At 41.9% G+C, this 24,363-nt stretch overlaps 2 protein-coding genes across 11 annotated transcripts in view; one reads left to right on the top strand and one right to left on the bottom strand.

The window, feature by feature from the left end:
- The window catches only part of acad9 (acyl-CoA dehydrogenase family, member 9), a 15,079-nt gene extending 4,333 nt beyond the window's left edge, over window positions 1–10,746 (top strand). For all 3 annotated transcript variants that reach the window (XM_005934518.3, XM_042225873.1, XM_042225874.1), the window contains exons 4-18: window positions 700–806; window positions 883–983; window positions 2,428–2,506; window positions 2,592–2,763; window positions 2,851–2,924; window positions 3,005–3,080; window positions 3,169–3,239; window positions 3,327–3,446; window positions 3,528–3,656; window positions 5,021–5,100; window positions 5,253–5,379; window positions 5,454–5,531; window positions 6,415–6,543; window positions 8,350–8,422; window positions 8,706–10,746. In XM_005934518.3, coding sequence (XP_005934580.1) covers window positions 700–806; window positions 883–983; window positions 2,428–2,506; window positions 2,592–2,763; window positions 2,851–2,924; window positions 3,005–3,080; window positions 3,169–3,239; window positions 3,327–3,446; window positions 3,528–3,656; window positions 5,021–5,100; window positions 5,253–5,379; window positions 5,454–5,531; window positions 6,415–6,543; window positions 8,350–8,422; window positions 8,706–8,806 — 1,517 coding nt within the window. In that variant the 3' untranslated portion in view covers window positions 8,807–10,746. The remainder of the gene's footprint in view (window positions 1–699; window positions 807–882; window positions 984–2,427; window positions 2,507–2,591; window positions 2,764–2,850; window positions 2,925–3,004; window positions 3,081–3,168; window positions 3,240–3,326; window positions 3,447–3,527; window positions 3,657–5,020; window positions 5,101–5,252; window positions 5,380–5,453; window positions 5,532–6,414; window positions 6,544–8,349; window positions 8,423–8,705) is intronic.
- Window positions 9,009–24,363, bottom strand: part of cfap92 (cilia and flagella associated protein 92 (putative)) — a 15,455-nt gene continuing 100 nt past the window's right edge. Inside the window, exons 1-18 of one of the 8 annotated variants that reach the window (XM_005934520.2) lie at window positions 24,146–24,280; window positions 23,965–24,057; window positions 23,434–23,549; window positions 22,193–22,432; window positions 21,858–22,039; window positions 21,465–21,681; window positions 20,819–20,938; window positions 20,631–20,726; window positions 20,339–20,523; window positions 19,365–20,200; window positions 19,049–19,243; window positions 18,097–18,361; window positions 17,851–18,015; window positions 17,092–17,274; window positions 16,635–16,785; window positions 11,034–11,251; window positions 9,309–9,460; window positions 9,009–9,214 (exon numbers count right to left, since the gene is read on the bottom strand). In XM_005934520.2, the coding sequence (XP_005934582.1) occupies window positions 9,124–9,214; window positions 9,309–9,460; window positions 11,034–11,251; window positions 16,635–16,785; window positions 17,092–17,274; window positions 17,851–18,015; window positions 18,097–18,361; window positions 19,049–19,243; window positions 19,365–20,200; window positions 20,339–20,523; window positions 20,631–20,726; window positions 20,819–20,938; window positions 21,465–21,681; window positions 21,858–22,039; window positions 22,193–22,385 (3,249 nt within the window). In that variant the 5' untranslated portion in view covers window positions 22,386–22,432; window positions 23,434–23,549; window positions 23,965–24,057; window positions 24,146–24,280 and the 3' untranslated portion in view covers window positions 9,009–9,123. The other 7 variants (XM_005934519.2, XM_042225871.1, XM_042225872.1 and 4 more) reach the window with 7 other exon arrangements.

The raw sequence follows: 24,363 nt of genomic DNA, 5'->3' as shown, positions 1-24,363 counted from the left end.
AATTGTATGGTATTAGAGAGAAGCCCAGCAATCCCCTGTAATCAAGCACTTTGCAACTGTGGGGAGGAAGAACTCCTTTTTAATTGGCATATTCAGGCTCAGTGATGGCAGCCATCTGCTATGGCAGGTCTGGTGTTGAGGATAGACAGAAGAAGAAGAAGAAGATCACAGACTCTACAAACAGCTTTGTTTTACACATGGAGACATGAATCCCAGAGCGCAGTTTAAAATACTGAAATACTGTTTGAATGGACTTTAAACATTTAACGTCATTACTTTATGAGTATATTAGTACTGTATGTTATCTGCTGTTAATCAGCAGCGTTTCAAGTATCAGGTCAGTATATTTGGGTGTATTTTATGGCACAAGAGGTTCAATTAAGCTCTCACACTTGACATCTAAATGGTACTCTGTCTGAGCTCAGCGCAGAAATGCTTTAATGAACAGGTGGCATGCTGTTAGATTTAGATATGGTTCCTGCCTCAGTGCAGCTTCTACACGTACAGATTCAAGTCAAAGCTACATATCGACCGTAGTGGAGTTTCCCTGAAACATCACTACGATCCTGACTTCATCATGGCTCCACAGCTGTCTCTCTGACACATCCATGCTAGATGGAAATGCAGAAACTGCCCCACTGCGAGACACAGTGGGGCAGTTTCTGTTTTTATTGTTTATCATTTGTTTTTCAATCCCAGGGGGTCTTGGATTATCCCACACTATTTATGCACGACTGAATGAGATCATCGCCTTAGACGGCTCCATCGCCGTCACACTGGCTGCTCATCAAGCCATTGGACTGAAGGTAAAAATACAATACGGAGTTGTGTCTGCAATGTGGACAATCTGGAGGATTTGCTAACACATTTGTGGGCTCTCAGGGGATCCTGATAGCAGGCAATGAAGCCCAGAAGAAAAAGTATCTGCCCAAGCTGGCCTCAGGGGAGCACATCGCAGCTTTCTGTCTGACAGAGCCTGGAAGGTAAAGAACACCATGCACATGTCATCCGCAGCGTTCTCCTCTGTGGCTCCAACTCTGCTCATACAGCAGTGAAGCACAGTCTGATGAACACAAATAACAGGTTATCTCTACACCCACTGGCCACTTCATTAGGTACACCTGTTGAACTATTATTAGAACAAATATCTGATCGTCCAGTCACAAGGCAGCAACTCAATATCAGAGTCATTTAGGCATATAAACTCATTCAAACCCAGCATCAGAGTGGGGAAGAAGGGTGGTTTTAGTGGCGTTGAATGTGGCCTGGTTCTTGTATCTCAGAAACTACTAGGATTGTCTCATACAACCATCTGTAGGGTTTAGTCAGAAAAAGAGAAACTATCCAGTGAGTGACAGCTGCCTGCGAGAAAATGTCAGAGGAGAGTCGCCAAACTGCTGTGAGCTAAAAGGAAGGCAACAGTAACTCAAACAAACACTCACTATGCAGAAGAACATAGCTCTACGAACCCTCTATGAACACACAACATTTTGAACCTTGAAGCAGATGTGGTACAACAGCAGAAAACCAGTGCGTCCCTCCTGTGAGCTAACAAACAGAAAGCTGAAGCTACATTTCACACAGGTTTAACAAAGCTGGACAGGAGAAGACTGGTAAAACATCTGAGGTAGGCGGCGTGGCCCCTCTAATTTTTGAATAAGATAACCTGAGAACGAGGTGACGTAGGTACAGCTACTGAAAATCTCAGATGAGCAGTGATCCTGGAGATCTTGACCTCAAAATCAGATGTCAGCTTTCCTAAAAATCACATTTATTCTACGTTTGCATCTACTAGGGGGCTGTGGGGTAGCCTGGCAACTGCCAGTAGACTCCCAGTATGAAAACTGTCAGTGTGCGTCAGGCTCCATCCAGGTAACTGGCTGCAGTTTACATTTTAAAACCCAGCAACCTGAAAATAAGCGTCTCAGCTGATTGTATCTGCAGGTTCATTCTCAGTCACTGCTCAGCGTTGACGCCCACAGGGCACCAAACGGTGGTTAAAGATGGCGGTTACAGGATTCAGGACACTGTACAGAGCACCATGATTACAGCCTAAATCAGGACATTATTTAATCAAGATAAAGACTGATGTCACAGATGTTGACTCACTTCCCAATGACTTTAGAAATACTATGTATTTATAGACACCATTAGCTGTTTGGATTGGACTCCACAGAAACACCCACAGAACCCGTGTTCCCACTTTTCCTTCCTCTGATTAGTACTTGGTGATAAAGGCTCATTGTGTTATTTGCTTGAAGTGAACCATACAGTGAGGTTGTTTGCAAGTCACTGCAAGCCAAAGTCATCATTGAAAACCCAATGTGATGCATCAGCCAGCGTTAACACAGTGATGATGGCATCTACGCCATGTGCCTGAGCATGTAGCTGTCTTTGCTCCACTGACACTCAGCCTGTCCGTTACAGTGGCAGTGACGCAGCCTCCATTCAGACCCGTGCAACCCTGTCTGAAGATGGAAAACATTACCTGATCAACGGCTCCAAGGTGAGAGGAACCGTTTCCACCAAGTTTTAATTCAGACTTCAACTCAGCCTCTGACTGAAGCTCCTGACTTGAACCATGTTGTCAGATCTGGATTTCAAATGGAGGCATGGCGGACATCATGACCGTGTTCGCCAGGACTGAGGTGGAAGTAGATGGTGTAAAGAAAGACAAGATATCTGCATTCATCGTGGAGAGGGCTTTTGGAGGGATCACCAGCGGCAAGCCTGAGGACAAACTGGGCATCAGGGGATCCAACAGTAAGCCTTTCATCAACACTTAAAGGCAGTTTGATAGACGCTGGGCCATTTTCATGTCATTTATGTTTCAACGCTGTAACCTTTCAGCCTGTGAGCTGTCCTTCGATAATGTCCCAGTACCAGTAGAGAACGTGATCGGAGAAATTGGAGGTGGATTTAAGGTAAGCTCTAAAGCCAGCTTCATCTGTCTACACAACGGAGATTCTGTAATATTTGTAAACATGTGCTGCGTGTCGGACAGATCGCCATGAACATCCTGAACTCAGGGAGGTTCAGTATGGGCAGCTCCTGTGCTGGAATGATTAAAAAGCTGATCGGTAAGCACTCAGCTGTTGTTTTAACTGGGTAGCAGTTGTGAGTGTTTTAAGTTTATTAAGTCTGGCTTCTCTGTCTGGCCTTCTGTAGAGCTGACATCTGAGTATGCCGCTACCAGGAAGCAGTTTAACAAAAGCCTGAGTGAGTTTGGTATGATCCAGGTATGCTCTCCCCTCACTTGGAAGCTTGTGACACCTTCCAGTCTGATCAGAAGTGACTAAATACTGTGATTTCTATGCTTTCTGTAGGAGAAGTTTGCAATGATGGCCCTCAATGCCTTCGTGATGGAGAGCATGGCATACCTGACAGCAGGGATGATGGACAGACCGGGCGTTCCAGACTGTTCTCTGGAGGCAGCCATGGTCAAGGTACCACTTGCTCTGTCGTCTGTGTTCAGGTGAAACTTTTATGAAACTACTCACGGTGTGTGTTCCTCATCTTCGGTACAGGTGTTCAGCTCGGAGGGAGGCTGGATTTGTGTGAGCGAGGCTCTTCAGGTGCTCGGAGGTCTGGGTTATACCAAGAACTATCCCTTTGAGCGCTTCGTCAGGGACTGCCGCATCCTGCCCATCTTTGAGGTACTCATACATAAGTGTTTAAACTCTGAGGGCTAGATATAGTCTTGGTTTGTGCTAGAGTAAAAGCGTATGTATTTGTTTCCTTTTCAAAAAACGAATCTTGCCTGCCCTTCAGCTTTTTGCCCAGCCATAGTTAAGATGAACTCTGTGCCCCCCCTCTCCTCTCCATGACACACATCAAAAAACTGTTAACAGTTCATTTGTTAAACCTTGTCTTCCAAACTGTAATGCTGCCGCTACACTGTATCAAATCCCAGTATTTTTCTGGTCATTGGGAATTTGAATCTTCTGCTTAACCTTGTCAGGGTCGCTGGAGCCGATCCCAGCTGTCTTAGGGCGAGAGGCAGGGTACACCCTGGACAGGTCACCAGTCTGTTACAGGGCTAACAACACATAGAGACAAACAAACATTTGCACTCACATTCACACCTATTATCCTAACCCCACTAACTGCATGTCTTTGGACTGTGGGAGGAAGCCGGTACTCGGAGAGAACCCATACAAATATGGGATAAACACGCAAACTCTACACAGAAAGGCCCCAGAACTGGAACTGGAATTGAACTCAGGACGTCCTTGCTGTGAGGCAACCACTGTGCTGCCAAATTTAAAATCCTTGTGTGAAAGATACTGGACTGTTGAGACGGTTCATTCTGTCAGCAACCACCAGGTGGCATATTTTACTGTTGAAACAAAGCTCTTAATAGATGAAATTGAAGTAAACAGTTAATTTTGAGGTGAAACACATCATCTTCGGGCACTTTACATAGAAAGCTCCAGACCCATCATTATCAAAGCCCCTCACTGTGTCAGTCAGTCACACTCACTGTTACTGATAGAAAGTTTAAAATTTGAAAATACAATGTAGCAAAATTCCCTGCTTTCCTACAGCAGACAATCCCACACACTCATACACGCACACCTGCGGGGTACAGTGCGAGGGAAGTTCAACGCGGCCATCCGTTCTTCGTTAGTCAGAGATAACAGGTTTCACTTTGGTGGTTATTGACTGTGCAGCTGAGGTCGGCTTGGTTTGTGTGTTCTGTGATTAGAATCAAGTGTATAAACATTTTCTGCATCACCAAATCAGTACATGTAACTTTACAGCTGGGCTTCATTTGTGATGTGAGTATGGTACAGCCTAACAGCCTGCACGAATAAAACGTGCTCCCCAGCAGAGAATCAGCATTTCACTTAAGACATGCAGTAAATAAAAGAAATCGTTAAAACGTCACGTTTCCAGCTGATTTTGAAAGCAAAACATTGCCTGCTCACAACAGAGTTCTCTGTTCAACCATCAGAGAGCCACTTCCCGTGACACAGAAAACTCTTAACTTAAGTCCAATTCCACTGTTTGCTCACAGGGTACCAATGAAATCCTGAGGATGTACATCGCTCTCACTGGAATGCAGTATGCTGGCAAAATCCTCACAGGGAAAATAAAGTAAGAATCTGAAGGTGTTGTTGAGGTTTGAAGGTTTTTGCTTTTAAGTCCTACATTGCCCCTTCTGTTAGTTGTGTTGTGTTCACACTTCCTAAGAAAAATATGGAGCTGTTTGCCTGTGCTTAGAGGCACGTGGTTGTTTGTGCCCTCAGGGAGATGAAGAAAGGAAATATAGGTCTTGCGATAGGCATGGTCAGCAAGAAACTGAGGACCTCGCTTGGAGCTTCAGTAGACCTCGGCCTGACGGGGAAAGATGGAGTGGTGCATCCCAGCTTGGAAGTAAGAGAATTGTGGTGTTAGATGAGTGAAGTGTTTTTTGTCGAAGCTCTTCAATCTTCTGTTTCCGTTTGCAGGACAGTGCAAAGAAGCTGGAGCAGAACGTCAGCCTGTTTGGGTCGACTGTGGAGAGCCTGCTCTACAGATATGGAAAGGTAGCGTTTGATTCTGGAAAAGCAGCTGTGGGATTTTCCCGCTCAAAGCTTTCCAGTTTCTATGAGCAAATTTCCCATTCATCATGTAAATATAAAAGTTGTTTCATAATGAGCGGTGGTGTTTGTCTGTTACACAGCTGCTTCAAATTGTGTTTCGCGACTGTGCTTTTGTAATCACAGCTTTTCCCAAAGAAGCTATAAACCTTTTGGTAGCCAGAAAGTTTTCCAGATTCTCAGTTCCTGTATCATTTGACTGGTTTAGATCCAGCACACACAAACTTTCCTCAGAGGACTTAAATGTTTGCCAAGAGTTTGAATATCGAGGTTCAGGCTGCTTACATGTAAGAAAATAAGCAGTGAAAAGTTTAAAGGCTAACAGCACATGCAAATCATTTCTTCTTCTCTTTAATGATATTTTCAGGAAATTGGGACAAAGCTATTAAAGAAGATGGTCTCATTGCAGGCAGGGTGGAGGAACTGATGCATTTAAGTAGAAAATTGTTGCTATGGATCAAAGCCGTGCTCTAACAGCTCATGCTGTAATTGTACAGTGTCATTACAGGACTGATTATCTGTAGTGTTACAATGCAGGGAAAACTCATTCCTTAGCTCTACGTGTTAACTGCCCATCAGCCCCAAGCTGCTATTTCACTCTGAAATCTAGATGGAAATGGAAACTATGTCAGTTTATTCATTTGATTAGTTTTACTCACATATTTTATCCATGGCAACAGGACAACAATAAAGCTCGATGCTAGTTAACCGTGTGCTTCTTCAGTACTTGCACAGTGACTCGACTAGGTTTTCGTCACTAAAATACAAAAGCTAAAGTTGAGGTAACTGTCCCTCACATGTCTCTCCTCCTCTCCCCCGATGATGTCAGACCATAGTGGACGAACAGCTCGTCCTGAAGAGGGTGGCAGACGTGCTGATCCACATGTACGCTATGACAGCCGTCCTGTCCAGAGCGAGCCGCTCCATTAGCATCGGCCTCAGGAATCACGACCACGAGGTTTGTACGCTCTGTGCACACTCACACAGTTTAGAAGTCTCGCACACGCAGAATAAATATTCATATTGAACTTGTTTGTTTGCCACAACGAGAGCAGTTTTCCATCGATCTCATAGGATTTCTGTACACATCACTTCCTCTGTGTTTACGCTGTTTAAGGCTGACAGTAAACAGCTGCCTCACTTAGCCCACACTATAAGCATCGGTATGTTCACTGCAGAGCCTGCAGCAGCCCAGCTCACACCTACAGTGGCTGAGTTAATGTTTTCACGTGCGTGAGGAGTGGGTAAAGAATTGGAGTTTACACAACTGTAATTTCAGCTTGCGTCTTAGTGTTGGAGGAAAATGCAGCAGGTGAAATTTTGAGCCATGCCAACCACTTCTGGACAACATTTCAACACGAATGCTAGAGAACTGCTCATCCACATTTATCGTAAGAAACTAAAGACAAAAAGATTCAGATCAAATCGTGTTCACTTGTCCAGCTGTCTCTGTAGGACCCACTTTGAGTTTTCGACCGTCAGCATGAGGACACTTTGGTTACAAGTAGTTTCTTTTGGCAGTGTTTCCCTTGAACGGCTCATTGGAGGGGCCTAACCGGACAAACTTTCTCAACGTATGACGAATCACATTCAGCAAAGCACTTACTCAGGTCCCCAGTAACACACATGCCACGTACACATGAAGTGGACCGGATGTAGAGCTTCCTGATTTATTAGTAAGATGCAAGAAGAAAATCTCCCAAACATGCAGTGCAGTCACACTCTGCTGTTGGCCAAACACTCAAGACTTTCACACTAACAGCAGCATAAAGCAGGATATGTCTCAGCTCTTTGAGGTGAATTACAAATTTAGTCACACAGCCAATCTTATCAAATTTAATCCTTTTTCATTATCGTATTGTGTAATTGTTTTGAACTGTGTGTGTGTACACAAAAGTCTACCCTAGTTATTGATATGGTATAGTGCTTTATTTGTGAGTTTGATGGTTACCACCCAAACTGATGTTTGTGGCTAGACTAGTTCTTTGACATCACACAGATGAGGTTTCTACAGGAGCACATGTCATCATTCACACATTTCAGAGTCTAGCAGCTCGTGTGAAGTTTACTTTGGTTGGTTCCAGCATTACGGCTCATAATCAAAGTCCCCACGGAGAATTTGAACGTGATTTTTATTCCTCACTATTAGGCTCTATTAAATTGTATAATCTTATCTGGTGTGGTTTGTTTTGGCTGTTTTCACTTACTGCAGGACAGCGGTTCCTTCGGCAGACAATTAAAACAGCTCCACGTCTGTTATTCTCTATTTGTGTTTTTTCTTGTTTTGTTTTTTTTTCCTTTCACTTGCTGACGTGTTTAATTAGGCTTTTGATCAGCTTGTGTTTAGACTTGTTAAATAAAACTCGCCGTCACTTTTATTACTTTCACTTTACTATTTGATCGAGTTAAAAGCTGTAGCACACTACCTTCATTTGAACAGCGGTTGTTCCTGGAGCAGATTTAGGTGAAGGGCAGGACGATGGAGTGTAAAGACGACTGAAAAAGAGTCCTGTTCGTAATGAGAAACAGCGATGCAAAACAAAACCTCAACACAAAGACTTTAAGAAAGAAAGCCTTTAAAGAGGGCAGCGAATGCTTCATATTATCCTCTGTGTTTCAGATGGGCAGCGCTGTGCTGTCTCTGCACTGTAGTTAAAAGCCATAAATGTGAGGGTGCACGCAATACACCTTTTGGTTTTCAGTAATTATGTGTACAGTATTTGCAGATAGAGGTGCCAAATGTTTACTGGTGTTGCTTTTTTAGGTGCTGCTTGCAAACACATTCTGCAACGATGCCTTCTTTAAGAACAATTACTGGATGGTTCAGCTGCAAAAACGTAAGTACAACACAAAACGGTAATTGAGAACAGCACCGTGATCCGTGTGGGACTTTTTTTTTTCTTCTTTCAGCAACATCTTAGTACAAAAGACTTGCATGTGTTGTGGAATTTCCCCACCAAACAGCACATACCAACACTGGAACCACCCGCTGCTTTTCATTTTCACACCGTGCACTTTTTTAATGACCTCTAAGCTAACCAGCGCTATGATCAAGTGCTGTGTTTACGTCTGATCGGAGTGTGTGGCGTGGTTTGTGATTCTTGTCTCAATTCGTTTCAGACTCTCCTGAGAACAACGATGCCAACATCAAGAAGATTGCCAAACAGGTCCTGGAGAACAGAGCCTACATCTGCTCTCACCCTCTCGAAAGAACTTACTGAGCTCTCCACTGAGACCATAATACTGTTTCCTGTATTCTGATTGGACTATTTTGACCAGTCCCAATGATGCGTCTCCAATCTTGTATTAGTGGTTGTTTTTACATTCAGTAAAACATGAAGAGATTAATATTAGCTGTTTTATATTAATAATAACTTCAGTGGGTCAGACTTCTACTCTGATGGCATTACATGAAACTCAATCCTAAGTGCTCTTTCACTTTAATGCTATAATGAATAATTTTGCAGGATAGCAGTTTTAATGAGCCTGTTTGGACACCAGGTTTTCCTGAATGGCTGACCTTTACTGTTGTTTAATGCTACTTTTGAAACCTGAAGATGCTCCTCTCCCTGTCTGTCAGAGGCAGGGCAGTCCGCTTGTACAAAAATGAATGCTGCTCACAGAATCCACTGTAAGAGGCAACAGAAAAAAAGCATATATTACTTCAGAAATCTTTCTTTCATTTCTCCAGCATTTGCCTTTTCAAACAGCACTTGAGCTCACTTGTAGTGATACTTGCTGTACTGAGAGTTGTGTCTGGGAAAGGCGTTTCTTCCCAGGCTGCAGGCCACGCATGGGCCTGGAGCCAGAGGCACTCTCTCCCGTTCCTCTGCTTTGTTGTCAGCAGCGTTCATCACGGACAGTTGAGGAAAAGGCTGTAACACAAAATGCAGCTCTTGGCTCAAAGATTTCCTCAGTTAGGTGCAAGAAGAGCCACGACGACAAAAGAAAAACAAGTATACAAGATCTAAACTAAACATGTGTAGCATAAATGGCCTTTAAAGTTGCATTTTTGTTAACACTTTTGTGAACTGCTGTAGCTGGAAAAAAATGCATGGGAAACTGTTATCTTACATGAGATTGCACCAACTACGCATGCTCCGCAAATGGTGGACTTCAAGTGGACATCAAAGTAGCGTGACAGGACCTGGCCATGGGATCCCCAGCTGTCTGCGTCCGCAGTGGATTATAATCTAGGCTTAATGTGTTTTTGATTGATTGATTGATCATACTTTATTCATCCCGAGGGAAATTGGGTTAAGGCTGCCAGCCGTGCCAGCGCCATCACTATTTTGTCACTATGGCTAGTTTCTCCTTCCATAGCAACCTCCTAAACAAGAAGCGCTAGCTTCTGGACTTCACTGAGGTACCACCTTTGTTAATTTAAGGGAGTGAACCAGACCTCTAGTCCATAATTGTCTAATCTAGCAAGTTTGTGCTCCAAATTTGGAGAGTGAAATTATTCAATTTTATTTATACAGCGTGAAATCACAAAAGTTGCTTCAAGGTATTGCAAGGTAGACCCTACAATAATACATACAGAGAAAAACCCAACAATCCTATGAGCCCCTATGAGCAAGCACTTTGGCGACAGTGGGAAGGAAAAACTCCCTTTTAACAGGAAGAGACTATGTGTCAATAGACACACAGTGAGTGAGAAAGGTGACTGAAGAAGAAATACTCAATTGTGGGAATCCCCCAGCAAGATACACCTATAGGGTCACCTGATCCAGCCCAAACTATATGCTTTAGCAAAAAGGAAAGTTTTAACCCTAAACTTAAAAGTTAAAAAATACCTTAATTCCAAACTGGAAGCTGGTTCCATAGAAGAGGGGCCTGAAAACTGAAGGCTCTGCCTCCCATTCTACTTTTAAATACTCTAGGAATTATATTAAATATTAAAAGTATTTTATTAATATTGGATTCATTGAGTGTTCATGTATTACACCTGTACAGTTTTGTGTTGCTGACCAAGCATTAACTGATAATCTCAGCCTCTTGTCTGGTATGGCGACTTCAGGGTCCCACAAAAAAAAAAAAAAAATGCATCTTTGACACAGGTGACTTCACAGTTTTATATACAGTCTATGCTATTTGAAACCGAACCATGTAATATATGAAAGATTTATCCAATAATAATAAAAAAAATCTTGATTATCAAGCCATTTGTCATGAGAATATTATTGTAACCCTTGAATAAACACAAATGCAGGTCTGTGAAATAAATAAAACACTTTATAGTCATGAATAAACACACCTAGCTGCTCGTTTGTTAAGTGCCTCTAGCTTAAGCTAATCCAGTCACATACAAGAGTTCTGACCTTAACTTTCCCTTAATGATCAGTTTTAGTTGTCTGCATGGTTATTCTGAAGGCTTTTCATGTTGTTGAGCTGTACTCTTTTGTACTGAATTCTGAGTGCCACTTGGAATGAGTGGAAATGCTGTACCTTAAGTATCATGCCTGGTTTCCTCAGTGAATATTTCTTTGGCAGATCTTTCAGTATATCCTGAGTTCTCTCCAGGTTTCCTTTCATGTGACACTTGAATTGTTGGACGGGGCTGTTGTCTGCTGAGTTAACGTTGCTGCCGTCAGGAAGCAGCTGCTTCTTCCAGCGGCTGTACTGAGCTCTGGCTGCTTGGAGCTGCTCCTGCTGTAGACGATCTCCTGAGGATCAACAGCGCACACGCTTAACTCTGTGGATCAACAACTCCAAAGAGTTCATCCTGTAAACTTCATACAGCTGATAAACTTAACAGGCGTGGTGTGGTTTTAGCTTACAACAGAGTTGGAAAAATATAACATGGCACACATTAACGAGTAACTCTGTACACTGCTGAGATCAATTAAGCTTCTGCCCGACCAAATTTATTCTCCAGCTCAGTCTGGGAGTGTGTTACTCAGCAGCAAAGACTTCTACTGGCTTAAATATCTGCCATCTGGAGCTTCAATCAAAATGGATCAATACTGGCCTTTAGTACAGTGAAAAAGCTTGCAGCGTAGACAGACATAGGAAAATCCACTCTTAGATATTCTGTGCTTTGCTAGATGTTGGCTTTGAGACTATAGGCTGTAACTGTCACATGATGTATGCTCCCATGTTTTTGTCCAGTTTTGTCTGCTTTTAAAAATGAAGCTGAGCCTAGTCTTCTCATGAAGTTGCAGACAAACTGCAATAAAGTTGCAGACAAACAGTTCGTGAGTGGAGAAAAGTAAAAGTGCATCACAGCTCCACTGAAGACTTGACAGACTGAAAAAGACAACATTTCAACCCCATCAGAATTACAACAAGAGGCCCAAACTGTGACATTATTACATGCACTTTTGTGAATTCAACTAAACTTCATATTGTCTTCTGACAATGTGTTTCTCTGTCTCACTTAATATTAAGGCATTTTTGGACATATGTATTTGAAGTAGGGGAGCTATCCCTGATCTGCACTTACATATCTAATTCACAGTGTCCCTGAACAAAACACATACATGAAATGTAAGCACACCGTATGTCTCATTAAATGTTACCAAACATGTAACTCACTCGAGATCATAACTCATGTCATAGTGCTGAAATCTAAGAAATATGTTTTTTGTTAGTTGGACAGATCACAGATCTGCCTTTGTGCCACAGGAAAATAGTTCCATGGTGGAGTTACATCTGAAAGGAAAACTGTCTCTTGAAAATGCATTAAAGATGTTGCCCTCTGTTGTGAATGTTTAAAACCTTATTGGAGTGCTGTGTTGTGGTTTTTGTTAACTGCTTTCATTTGGCGTTTGTTTATTTCTGTCTGACAACCTGCTGGCATGCCGGGATACATCATCCACTGGAACCACTGTGTCTAATTTCCAACTAATATAAAAAAATTAATATTTAATCATTATTATGTTCATGTAAATAGGTCACTTACTACATACTTTTTTCCTTAAACTAATTCTTGGGTGCTTTGTTTTGATCAGAATCAGGAAAATCAATGTAGCACTACGTCAGCAGTACAGCTTTAAATGAAACCTTGTGGTTTCATGACATGCTTGTATACTGAGTTAGTGTCTGCATCACTTGTGAACTAAAGAATTGTGGGATTTTTCACCTTTCTGAAAGGTCAAAAAGGACCCTCTTACACAAATAAAATAGATAAACTACTCTCGGTCAGATACCAGTAAGGCACAACATTATGAGCACCTGCCTAGTATTGTGTTGGTCCCCCCCTTTTGCTGACCCATCATCAAATCCATTACACACCTGAAGGTGTGCTGTGGTATCTGAGCCAAGATGTTCACAAAGGATCTGGGGAAGGTTAAGTCAAGAGCTCAAACTCATTGTTGTGACTCAAAAACTATTCCTGAATCATTTTTTCTTTGTGGCAGGGTGGATTATGGTCTGCAGCAATGCTTAAGTAGGCGACACATGTTAAAGTAGCATCCACATGGGTGAAGGAGGACCCAAGGTTTCCCAGCAGAACATTGTCCAAAGCATCACACTGCCTCCATTGACTTGCTTTCTTCCTATCATGCATCCTTGTGCCAGGTGTTACCCAAGTAACCAATGCACATGCACCCAGCCATCCACGTGATATGAAAGAAAACACAATTAATCACACCAGGACACCTTCTTCCATTGCTCCGTGGTCCAGTTCTGATCCTCACATGCCCATTGTTACAAGATTCAGCGTGGGCACCCTGACTGCTCTGCGGCCCCATGCACAACAAACTGATGTGTTGTGGGGAGGCTGTAGCTCAGCAGTTAGAACAAGTCATCTGCTAATCAGAGAGATGGTGGTTCAACTCTTTGCTACTCCAGTCTGCCAAATATTCTTGGGCAAGATGTTGAATCTAAAGTTCTGTTCTGTTCAGTTGAGTAAGAATGTGATAGCAGGGCTCTAGACTAACTTTTTGCCATGGGTGCAAATATTTGGTTGCACCTGTGCGACCAACTGTTCGGGTAGCAAAAAAAATAAAAAAATCTGCAACCTTCCCTGTGGTCAACAACAGACACACATTTTGCCCCTATCGTGGACTAAACCAATCAGAGATAGTCAGGGGCGGGACCTCTCTGATTGGCCGTGGTCCAGTTGAAAGTGCAGGTGGAAGTGGGAGGTGAGTAGCTTGAATAAAGCGATATCGATTCATTACATTCTGAATTGACTTTTAAATATAACTGTGTTTTGCCAGAAACGCCAGATTCTCAGATTAAGCCCTGTCTCTCTAAAGCTGACACATCAAAGAGCAACTTGGGGGTCTGAAGTACTTCCAGGGATTGAACCATCAACCGCTCAATTAATAGATGACCTGCTGCTACAGCTATCCCAGTTATACTTGAAAAAAGGAACAAGTATAATTATCTCTACTTGGAAATTGTATATTTACACAATTGCTGATGGGTTTGTGAGCTTTTTCTTGCAACTGTAACTACTTTAGTGCAGATCATGGATTTTGTCTGTTTCTCGATGAACTCCACAATACTAGTAAGATGAATGCAATAAAAATCCTCAGGTACGAACACTAAGTTCCAGATGATGCTGCAGTCATCGAATAAAACACAGATGTAACCACATCGTTTCAATTATGACCATTCATTCATTTCTACCATCCTGCAGCAAAGCATTTCATAACAGTGCGAGCTAAAGGACAATTTGTGTTTTCATATAAAGATAAACTCTTTCATTTGAAATATCAGCAACTGTATATGGTCTTAGAGGGTTGGGGCAGCTTTTTACTTTTTTGAATGTTGTTTGTCTGATATGCCACGTGAGGCTGCATATTACATTTTTAGTAAGATTCAGTCATTAATCTACACACTTCAGATCTGTCCTTTTAATTGCTAAAATTTACATACATCTTAATATTGTCTACAATACTTTGCCTCACAGAGTTCAGGCTGTGCTGAAGAATAAAGGTGGTCATACAAAATACTGACTTCCAAGTGGATGAGAAATGTCTGTTTTTGGCTCATATAAAGTATTTCCATGTATATTTGAACATGTTTTGCTTCTCAAGCAGCTCAAGACTTTTGCACAGTACTGTGTAATAGATATAGTACTACAGAAAAGAGTAAGAAATGTACATTAAGTGCCACTTCTCTGAAGACACATCTGCAATAAAGACAGTGAGGCCAGCCACAAACACACCTCTGTCCATGCTTTTCATTTACAAACTTGACACGGCGCCTCTTTAGTAAATCCTGACAATAAATGTTCAACCCTAAACGTTGGTTTTACACTTTAGTAAATCTGGATTTCCATTTGAGGAACCAGAGTCTAAACAAAAAGATTCACATAGACTTGCCACACACGAAAGTGTGTACAGTGAGGTTGTGCTTTCCAAGAGTTCAGGGGCCCGTTCTTCGTACCTCGCTAAGTAAGTTAGCTGGATTAGATTGTTGACGATTTCGCGTGATCCTGGATCGTTCGGTTCCCCGAAGCTCATCCGGGACTTGCTGTCATAGCAACAGAGCCGTAAGCGTAAACCTGCTCGGGAGCAGGTTTACTTTATGTAAACAGGATTAGATCGCGGCCACGCAGGTATGTCCGCGTCATCATACGAAAGCAACAGCGACATTCCGCCACCGTTTCACCACAAATAAATAACATCAATGTAACTAAAGATAATGCAGCACTTGATCCTGTTATTGATGTCACACAGATACATACAGGTCATTTCCTAAAAAAGGGAAATGTACTATTAACATTCTATTACATGTATGTGATTATTACAGATGTAATCCATATTTCAGAGTAGCAATTGTAAATTACTTCGTGTAATCAAGATGAGAGACCACGGCTATAAAAGCGAAGGTGGATTTGGGAAGCCTGTCACAGCCATGTCCTGTCCGTATACGCGAGCCACCCATTGCGGAAGGTGCAAGATTGATAAGGAGAGTCCTCAGAATTCAGCGTATATTGCGGGACAGACAGGATCCTTTAGCTCAGCGCGACAGTGTGCTCATAGAGAGATATCGATATTCCCGTGAGGGTATTATTCACTTAACCAACATGTTGACGAGGGGGTGCAGGACCACCACCTGTCTTTTTTTGCTCTGCCCTTTTCTTGGTTGCTGTTATGAACAAACTAACAGATTATTTCAGGGTCTCTTTCCAAGAGACGAAAAGCAATATAAGTGATAAATATTACCATTCTGTAGAATATTCTTATATTTCACTTTTACTTGTTCCCATGTTCTAGTGGGTCCTGTTGTGGCTCTAATGTGAAAGGGGATATATGACAATATAATATAATGTAATATAATATTGGATAATATAGTGTAATATAATAAATCTATAAATAGGCTAAATGATAAAGTGACTGAATAGTGGTATTGTCATGCGCTTTGGGTGCCTTGAAAAGCGCTATATAAACCCACTCCATTATTATTGTTATTATTACATTACTTACGAGTTTGATTTGTCAGCAACTTTCTGCCAGCCCTCTCTCCTTGCTTTTGCAGCCTTTGCAGTGTTCCCTTGCGTTTTAATTGAACTCTGAAACTCCTGAAATCCCGCACTCATGAGTTCTTGCTCTGCTGCCGGAAAATACCGAGCACGCCCCTTCGACATTTTCGCCGACCAATCAGAGGCTTGCCGATCACTGTTTCTGCTATCGATGCGTAGCCCCTTTTACGACACCCAGTGATCGCACATTACTTCATCCAGCTGTAGTAATCGTCAACAGCAGGTGTGTTCGGGGAACCGGATTAGCGAGCTCACGGTTAGCGCGATGATTTGATCTTGGATGTGTCATTTGATCTTGGATGTAGTAAGCGACGTACGAAGAACGGGCCCCAGGAACTCTGATGATGCACTGAATCTACAGTGATTGGTCAAATATGCTAGATTTTTTTCTCCTGTCATTTTTAAATACTACATCTGCCAACACATTAAGTTTGTTTGTGTATGGTCTTAATGATGGAGAAAGATTTAATGATACTGGGACTGCAGGCAAAGTTCAGACATTCAGAGGAACCTTGTTGTGCTTTGGACTCTTCAGAGGGTAAATAAGCATAAAAAGGCACTTAAAGATCCTGCACTTCAGCTATTAAGTTCCTTAATTGTGTCCATACCAGCCAGGTAGATGGTCACGGGAGAGGTGCTGAAGAACCGGGGAGGTTTCCTGTAGAGCTCAAAGTCCTCCGAGTGTTGAGTCCAGGGCCATGTGTCGCGTGAAAGTGTGGGTTTCAGTGTGTTGGCATGTAGGATGTTCTCCCTCCACGGCTGGAAGCACACTGAATTATCAACTACAAAACACTATCATCACATAACCTTTGAAGATTAGGCAGATGTTTCAAAGAACTTACAAATGTTTTCTTACTGCCATTGGATAATAAATAATTGTGTGCTCACGACAACTGAAGCAACAGAAGGGCTAATATTATTAGTCATGTCATATTACATGCTATTCTATACCTAACCTAAACATACTGGCTCATGGTCATGGTCATCCTTGTCCCATGTGTATTCATAGTAATACCAATAAACCTATTTCTCTTCTGTTGCACAGTACTTGCAAATGAAATTTACCTTTCTCAGCTCTTCCACACGAGCTTCATCTGGGTGGTTAGGGTGCACTTTGGACTTGCTCGTGCTAATATTCCAAAATGTAGATGTAGAAGAAGATCTAGCATTGGTTTTCCATGGAATGTCTCCTGGGTCCACTGTTGCACTGTTATACCGTTGACTGTAGGTAAACCTGCGCCCAGGCACCTGAGGCAGTCAGAAAAATTACTTAGCTTCATTATGTTCATTATGTATAGACTATTCTGCAAGCTAGAATGACACCGTGTGTCAGAAAAGGTTGAAAAATACATTTAAAGATACACTAAGTCATTCTTGAGGTTATTTAATAGAAAAAAAATGTTGTACTCATAAATATACATTGATTAGGTTTGTGTGTAATTACATTTATTCCATTAAAAATACACAGGTGCAGGTGCTGGTTGGATCCCCGCCATCTGGAATACAGCGGCCGAGGTGGATAGCACGATTCCGCCTAATCACATTTTATGTATAAGGCTAATAATCGGCCACATGTGTAGCACACCTCATAAGTTATTTTTAAATGACTCTTTTAATGAGAGAGCAGTGGTGGAAGAAGAGAAAAACCCAATGTTAATGACAATATTTTATGTCTTTGTGATGTAACTGGAAAAGCTGGTCAAATCCATGAGATTGTACAGACAGAGGGCTTTCTTACAATGGCATTGTAAGAACACCTTACAATGGTACTTTCTTGGTACCATACTATACTCTGATATGTTAGAGACAGCATGCTACACACACCTTGGCCATCTCTTTGCAGAGCAGTTCCCTAGCTCGCTCATTTGAGTTGAAGGTCTGGATGCTGTAGTTGTGTGCTGTTCTTCCTGCAGCCATGTCTATCCTTAACACTGCAGCCTCTGGCTTCTGCAACTGCTCTCTCTGCTCTTGCACCTTTTTAATATTTTCCTGGAATATAATGATACACATGACTGGATCTGTTAATAAAACGCTTCAAGTAAGTGTATAGTACTATAGGATATCACAAACCTGAACAAAGTCTTTCAGCTGCTGGAGAGGCCTGTTCTGTTTCCATGTGATGTACTCTGTGTTATGTGTGCTGATGGGCCCATGTCTTTTCATCCTGATAGGCAGAGTGGGAATGCTCCCTTCAGTGTTTGCCCGAACCTTTTGCTCCCTCTTCTCAGCATATAAACCAAATACACTGCTCAAGCTGAGAATCATGTCAGCTGAGGGGAACAGGTTGTACTCCACCACCTCTTTAAGCTGCTTCACTTGACAAAGCTGGCTTAACCTAAGAAAAAGGATAAATTACATAATTTATACATTTTATACCGAATTGTTTGTTTTATATTTGACATATTCATTTTGATCCAAGGGTCCTTTACTAGCCAACTAACCAAAGACTAGAGTCTTTTCAGATCAACTTGGTTAGCAAGAAGTGAATCTGACTCTGAAACTGAGTACACCACACAGTCACTGTATACATAAAATGTAAAACAAAACAAAAGAACAAAAAAATGCCAAATATCCAGTATAAGGTGGAAGCAGTCAGTTAATGTGAACCTCTCAATAAGACATAGGCAAATTTTTGCTAGCTGTCAGCTCATTGTTCTGGTTTAACAGCTTGCACCTTTCTTTGCTCTTTTTCTGTTTACTCCCATTAACTCTGATTTTCAGGTGCAGTTGTCTTTACTGGCAACCCTTTACTTTATTAAATGTAGGCTCCAGATTGTAGAACAAAACAGTTGGGGACTACCTGATGAATAGAGAACAGCAGTTAACTTTAACTTAAGGGCTGGATATAAATAGAAGCTGGTGAAGACCAAATCATATTTAAAAAGGGACTGAGCTTTGGAGTTACACACACCAAGTAGCAATGTGGTTTCCAAAAAACACGTCAAATCGAAAGCTACGGTTGTTCTGGCTCATCCTCCCACCACCATTATTCACTTAAAATAAATATGTCTAATTCAGCTACCTTGACAAAGCCTGAAAGCAGGGTTGGGGGATCGTGCCTCTAACGTAGATCTGAGACTTTTTCATGATGGTCTCTAGTGACTGACTCAGATGGATAGGACTCAGGCTCATGTCTAGTGAGTCATAGATGCGTCTGAAGAAAACCAGGTTTGAATTATATAGCACTGTCACCTGCTCCTCCTCACTCCCACGTAGCCTGCAAAACATCACACAAACTACAGCACCCTCAATGGAATCTCAACACTTTATCCAGCAGGCAGCACAGGTGAAAATTGTTAACACCGGCTGTTGGGACAAGACAGCACGGGTTGGCTTACTTCATAGGAATGGCTTCCCAGAGTCTCTTCACTGTTTTTTGTTTGAGCCCTTCAAGGACAAAGATGTGGGTCTTCTTATCTATCACATGAAACCCTGAAACAAAATCCAGATCCTTGGTCTCACTGTGCTCAAAATTCATTTGGTAATTTGACAGGGCTGTCTCTATGTTTTCCACTGAGCGTGAGCCCAGATGGAAAGCTGCCGCATTGATTTGCAGTATCTCCGACCTCAGCTTGGTCATCGCAGAGGAGTTGCTGTATCCAAAGAGGTAGACAATGCGGCCAAACGGACCCTTACAGGAGTCCTCATCACAGCTGTCATTCTGAACACTGAATGGGCAAGTTATCTCGACTTTGACTTTGAGTTGAGAATTGGCAGCGTAATAATGGCCTTGTGGCATTGGCTTCTCTGACATCTTCCTCTTGTGTGGGCTTCGCTCCCTGTCCAGTAGCAAAGGGCTGCATTTAACTGGCAAGCACACCTTTAGACTTTTCTTCCCCAGCAGTAGCTCAGAGAGGTTTAGTTTTGCAATACCATGAGGATTAATGGCTGAAGACTTCTGCTGTAATACCGATCCACCGAACTGGATGTCATGCTCTGATGCAGTCCCAAGTGTCTGGGTTTTCAGCGCTTCCGATTTCTGGTCACGATCATGAACCTCTATCTCCAGAGGTGGACCGGATAGGAACTCGTATAGCTCTTTACGACTCATCAAACCAGTCAAGATTACATTCACATCTCTGAAGTAGATGTTGGTGTCCTGCTTGTGATAGTTTGTCCTGTGTTCATTTAAATTATGGAACTTATACTGGCAATAAACGGGCATACATTTCTCCTGAAAAAGAAATCATCCAGAAAATGACTCAGAGCTGAAAGTTGAAACCACTGCCCACTACCAGAAAGGGCAGACTGGGTAAGAAATTAATTGAACACATAGAAAGGTGTCAAAACTAAAACGATGTGTACATCCCACCTGTAGGATGTGAAAAGGCACTGACGATGAAGGCAGTGAAGTGGCTGACAAAATTGTGATAACAAGTGGATTGAGTTCAGCCTTCAGTTGGTCTGACATCAGTGGTTCATCCAGAGAAATGTTGAAGATGATCTCAAAAACCCCAGAAGAACAGACTGGGATGTTCTCAGTCAGTGAGTTCTCACCTGACAGTCAGAAAATACAAGCTTACATAAGAAAATAGGAACAGTGCTTTGTTTTCTGCTGACCAGCACTGGTCCAGGCTGTGCCCGTGATTATGAGATTGACTCACCTGCCAACAAACAAACAGGGCTGATTTCAAATGATGCAGTGCCACTATCTCTGATGGCCTCGAGGTCATGATAATCACTCGTGGTTTTTTCAAAACCTGTTTTAAGTTTGAAAAAATGTATTCATTAAGAAGTATAAAAGTATGACACACTGATATACATAAAATATTCATTGTTGTAATGCACATACCCGTTTCTGGTCCCACATCTGGACTGAGATCAACACAAAAATTGCTTCTTTGTCTTTTAGATGTGTGTGTCGTATTTTCACACAGGCTCCTCAGCTTGTTCACCATCGTCTCAATACAACCTGAGTAAAAATATAAGGTTCATAATTCCATAACACAATAGGAGGGTTTTTCCTGGCTCACACCGGGTTTCCGGGCTTTGGATGGTGACTAATCACAGAGACTGTGTTTCCTTACTTAACAGATGTCTCTGTATGCCCCTGTAATTTCTGGCCATTTGATTCTTGAGTCAATTGAAGCCCTTGTAAATCAAACTGGTTAAAGCATTTCTATCCCTCTAAAGACAAGTGTGTCATATTTGATACATGGGTTTTTGTGATTATAAATTGCCAATGGGTGTGAATGGTTGCCAGTCTCTTTGTGCTAGAGACAGCAAATCTGTCCAGGCTGTACCCTGCCTCTCGATCTATGATAGCTGAGGTAGGCTCCAGCCCCCTGCGACCCCAATAAGGATAAGCGGAAGAAAATGAATGGATATAATTTTCTGGCGATTACTTCATGGTTCAGACAGGAAGCTGAAAACTCTTTTTATGCTGAACAGGTGTAATATTTTGATCATTTTTAAGAAAATTGGAAATGGATGCTCACCGCACTCTGTTTCATCCTCAGACAGCTCCTGTGACAGTCTGAAGGCTCTGACTCTTTCGTAGCGGGCTTGGCTGCACAGTTTATCCTTAGTGTTCCAAATCTGAAGCCTGATCTTATGAGGTAGAAGACTGATGAGCACATCCCTGTTGAGTCCGATGTTAAACTTCTGGGCCCAGCCAACCCAAATCTGATCTCCCTCAAGCCACGTTCTTAGAATCTGTTCACATTTATTTTTGCATTAGACAAACTCAAAGTTGTATTCAACAGCAGCCTGAGCAGTCAACTATTTACCGTAACTCTACACCACGAGATACTCCCATCCACTTATGATGTTCATGAATTGTTCATTAATGTCACACACACACATACACAAACAAAGAGGATCCTATTTACCTTGCACTCGTCTTCTCTGTATATTTTTGCTGCCGGCCCAAATACTAGTATGTCCACTTTAACCGTCTCAGTATCACCTGGCAACAATTTGTATTCAATATGATAGCAGCTCTGAGCTTTGTAGACCGACACATTCTTTGTTTTCATTGCTTTCTCAGAATCTTCAGGAGCACTGACTTCCCCTGCAAGAGGCCAAATGTGCAGGAATGAGATTTAGAATCAAAACACTATTACATTACAGCAGATATGTAGAGCCTGTCAAATTCAACCGTCTCACTCTGACCATCTAAACAGAGCTAATAATAATTATTTATATGTTCTGTGGACCATCTTACCCTGTGGAACGGCTAGAGCTATGTAAACTGTCCATGTGACGTAGTAGGCACTGTCATCTGTTTGCACTTTAATATCCTCATATGAATCGGTGCTGGACAACAGTTCAGTCTCAAAGACGAGGACTTCTTTCTGTTCTTTCTCTGAAATGTTTTCGTCATCACAGGTTGGGTTACAAACACTCTTCTCTGACATGTTGCCTTTTGGGTCAGACTTTGCTGGAATAGTTTCCCTGGAAAACACTGAAAGAAAACAGCAAATGAAGCTACGCCAAAACCTTTTGGGATTTTCTTACCTGGATGATTGAGCATGCATCAAGACAAATGATGATACATTTTACATGGAAATGTGTAATTGTGAGGAAGCATCTTATCACAATCCTAGCCCAATCCCTTGCTTGACCGCTATGCTGAGTGGATCAGGCAGTTTTCTTATGCAAGGGGGTTTGACACCAAGGTCTGGCTCCACTTTTCTCTTTGAAAGAAAGAGTTGCTGCAAATCCAAACTGTTCTGTGTAATCAAGTTTATCCTGTGATGTAACATTTCTATCCTGATGAAAATGCCTCATCCACAGTGCACAGAGGCTCGCTGAATGGTTTGATGAGGACAATATGATTCACAGATCTAAAGCAAGATGGAAGGTTTTAGATAGAGCTCTCCACTACCCTCATCAGACAACCAAATGAGAGAATATCCTTTGTTAGAAAGGTTTTCAGCCTTCAAGTAGCACAGAGGAAAAGCAGAGAATCAATATACAGGCCTGATGTGTTCATGGAAAGATGGCCCAACACTTTAATGATACACTGTCCTTTGTGTATCATTGTGTAGCATGAATTTGTCCTTTGACACATGTTTATGAAACAGGTATAAAACTAAAAATATTCTTACTTATTTATTCCCTGAAAAAAATGCCAAGCAAACAATCTAGAGCAAGATGCTTGACTACATCTTAATGACACTAATTTTAAGTAACAGAAACAAAAGCTGACCAATACCTTGATCTCAATAACCTTTAATAAGCAGATTTGAAACACTAATACGAGTGTAACAATTTCCAAAGAAAATATGTTTTGGTTCGCACTGAAGTAGATGAATTAATGAATGAATGAAACTTTTTCTTACAAGCTTGATCCCTTGATTATGACATGGAACATGAACAAAAAATAGACTCCTTAATTGTTACTGTTATGTACATATTTTCAGTTCACTAAATACCTAAATCATTTTTGAGAAAACTATTCACCTGACCAGTACACCCTGACACAGATATCAGTGTGGTATGTGCAGCTGGAATTGGGAGATGATATAACTGATGTTTTTCTTGCAGTTTGTGGTGTTGGTTTCAGAATTATCACAGCCCTGCAAACAAATCAGAGATTACTGAGAGATATCCTTATTAAACAAAAGCACAGTAAGTAAGCAACTGAGTTGCATTGTCAAATGTCAAGATACACAAGGGATGAATTACTTATCTAATTGTTCTTGAAGGAAATCTAACTGGAGAGAGGTGGTCCAACCTGTACGTGTGCCATCGCCCTGCCATGTGGCTGTTTCAGCAGGACAATGCCCGCCGCCCCCACCCCGCCTTTGCCAGAGTACGGTAGGTCTTTCTGGCTCAGGTTCGTACCCAGAAACAGCCAGCATTTAGTCCCAATTATTCATGAAAGGCAGCCGGCTCAAATTTGAGTACAAAAATTTGATTTCAGTTTTGCACGGCAATTTCCCCAAAATGTGTAACAGGCCTATAAATATTACAAATTAATTATTAGCATACTTTACCGCCTTCGCTCGGTCTCTTTCGTCTCAGATGAAGGTTAGCTTACAGCTTCCTGCAGCCTTTAGAGTCCATTAACTTCAGCGTCACTCACTGTAAACCCGTGACCATGACAAGAGTTTACATTATATCTCAGTTTATATAAATTACACAACGAAACGACATAAAAAGTTCAACCTACGTGATTTTCAGGAGTGCAACGCATGGTGACAACGAAGCGGTTGTCCGTGGCAACGGCTGTAGTGAAGGACGTCAGGTGCACCCCTGCCCTCACGCGCCGTTCAGATAAGGAGGCAGCGTCTTTTCCTTCGCTTTCTTTCTTTCCTTCCTTTTTTTTTTTTTTTTTTTTTTGTTATCTTTATAAGTTTAATGACAAGTCCAAAATATCCTAGGTTCAAA

Source organism: Haplochromis burtoni, unplaced genomic scaffold, assembly GCF_018398535.1.
Source record: "Haplochromis burtoni strain Fernald_Lab_line unplaced genomic scaffold, NCSU_Asbu1 Contig_186, whole genome shotgun sequence".
In the NCBI taxonomy this organism is placed as follows: Eukaryota; Metazoa; Chordata; class Actinopteri; order Cichliformes; family Cichlidae; genus Haplochromis; species Haplochromis burtoni.
The sequence above is the reverse complement of the archived record's forward strand: the minus strand, read 5'-3'. Positions and strand labels throughout refer to the sequence as shown.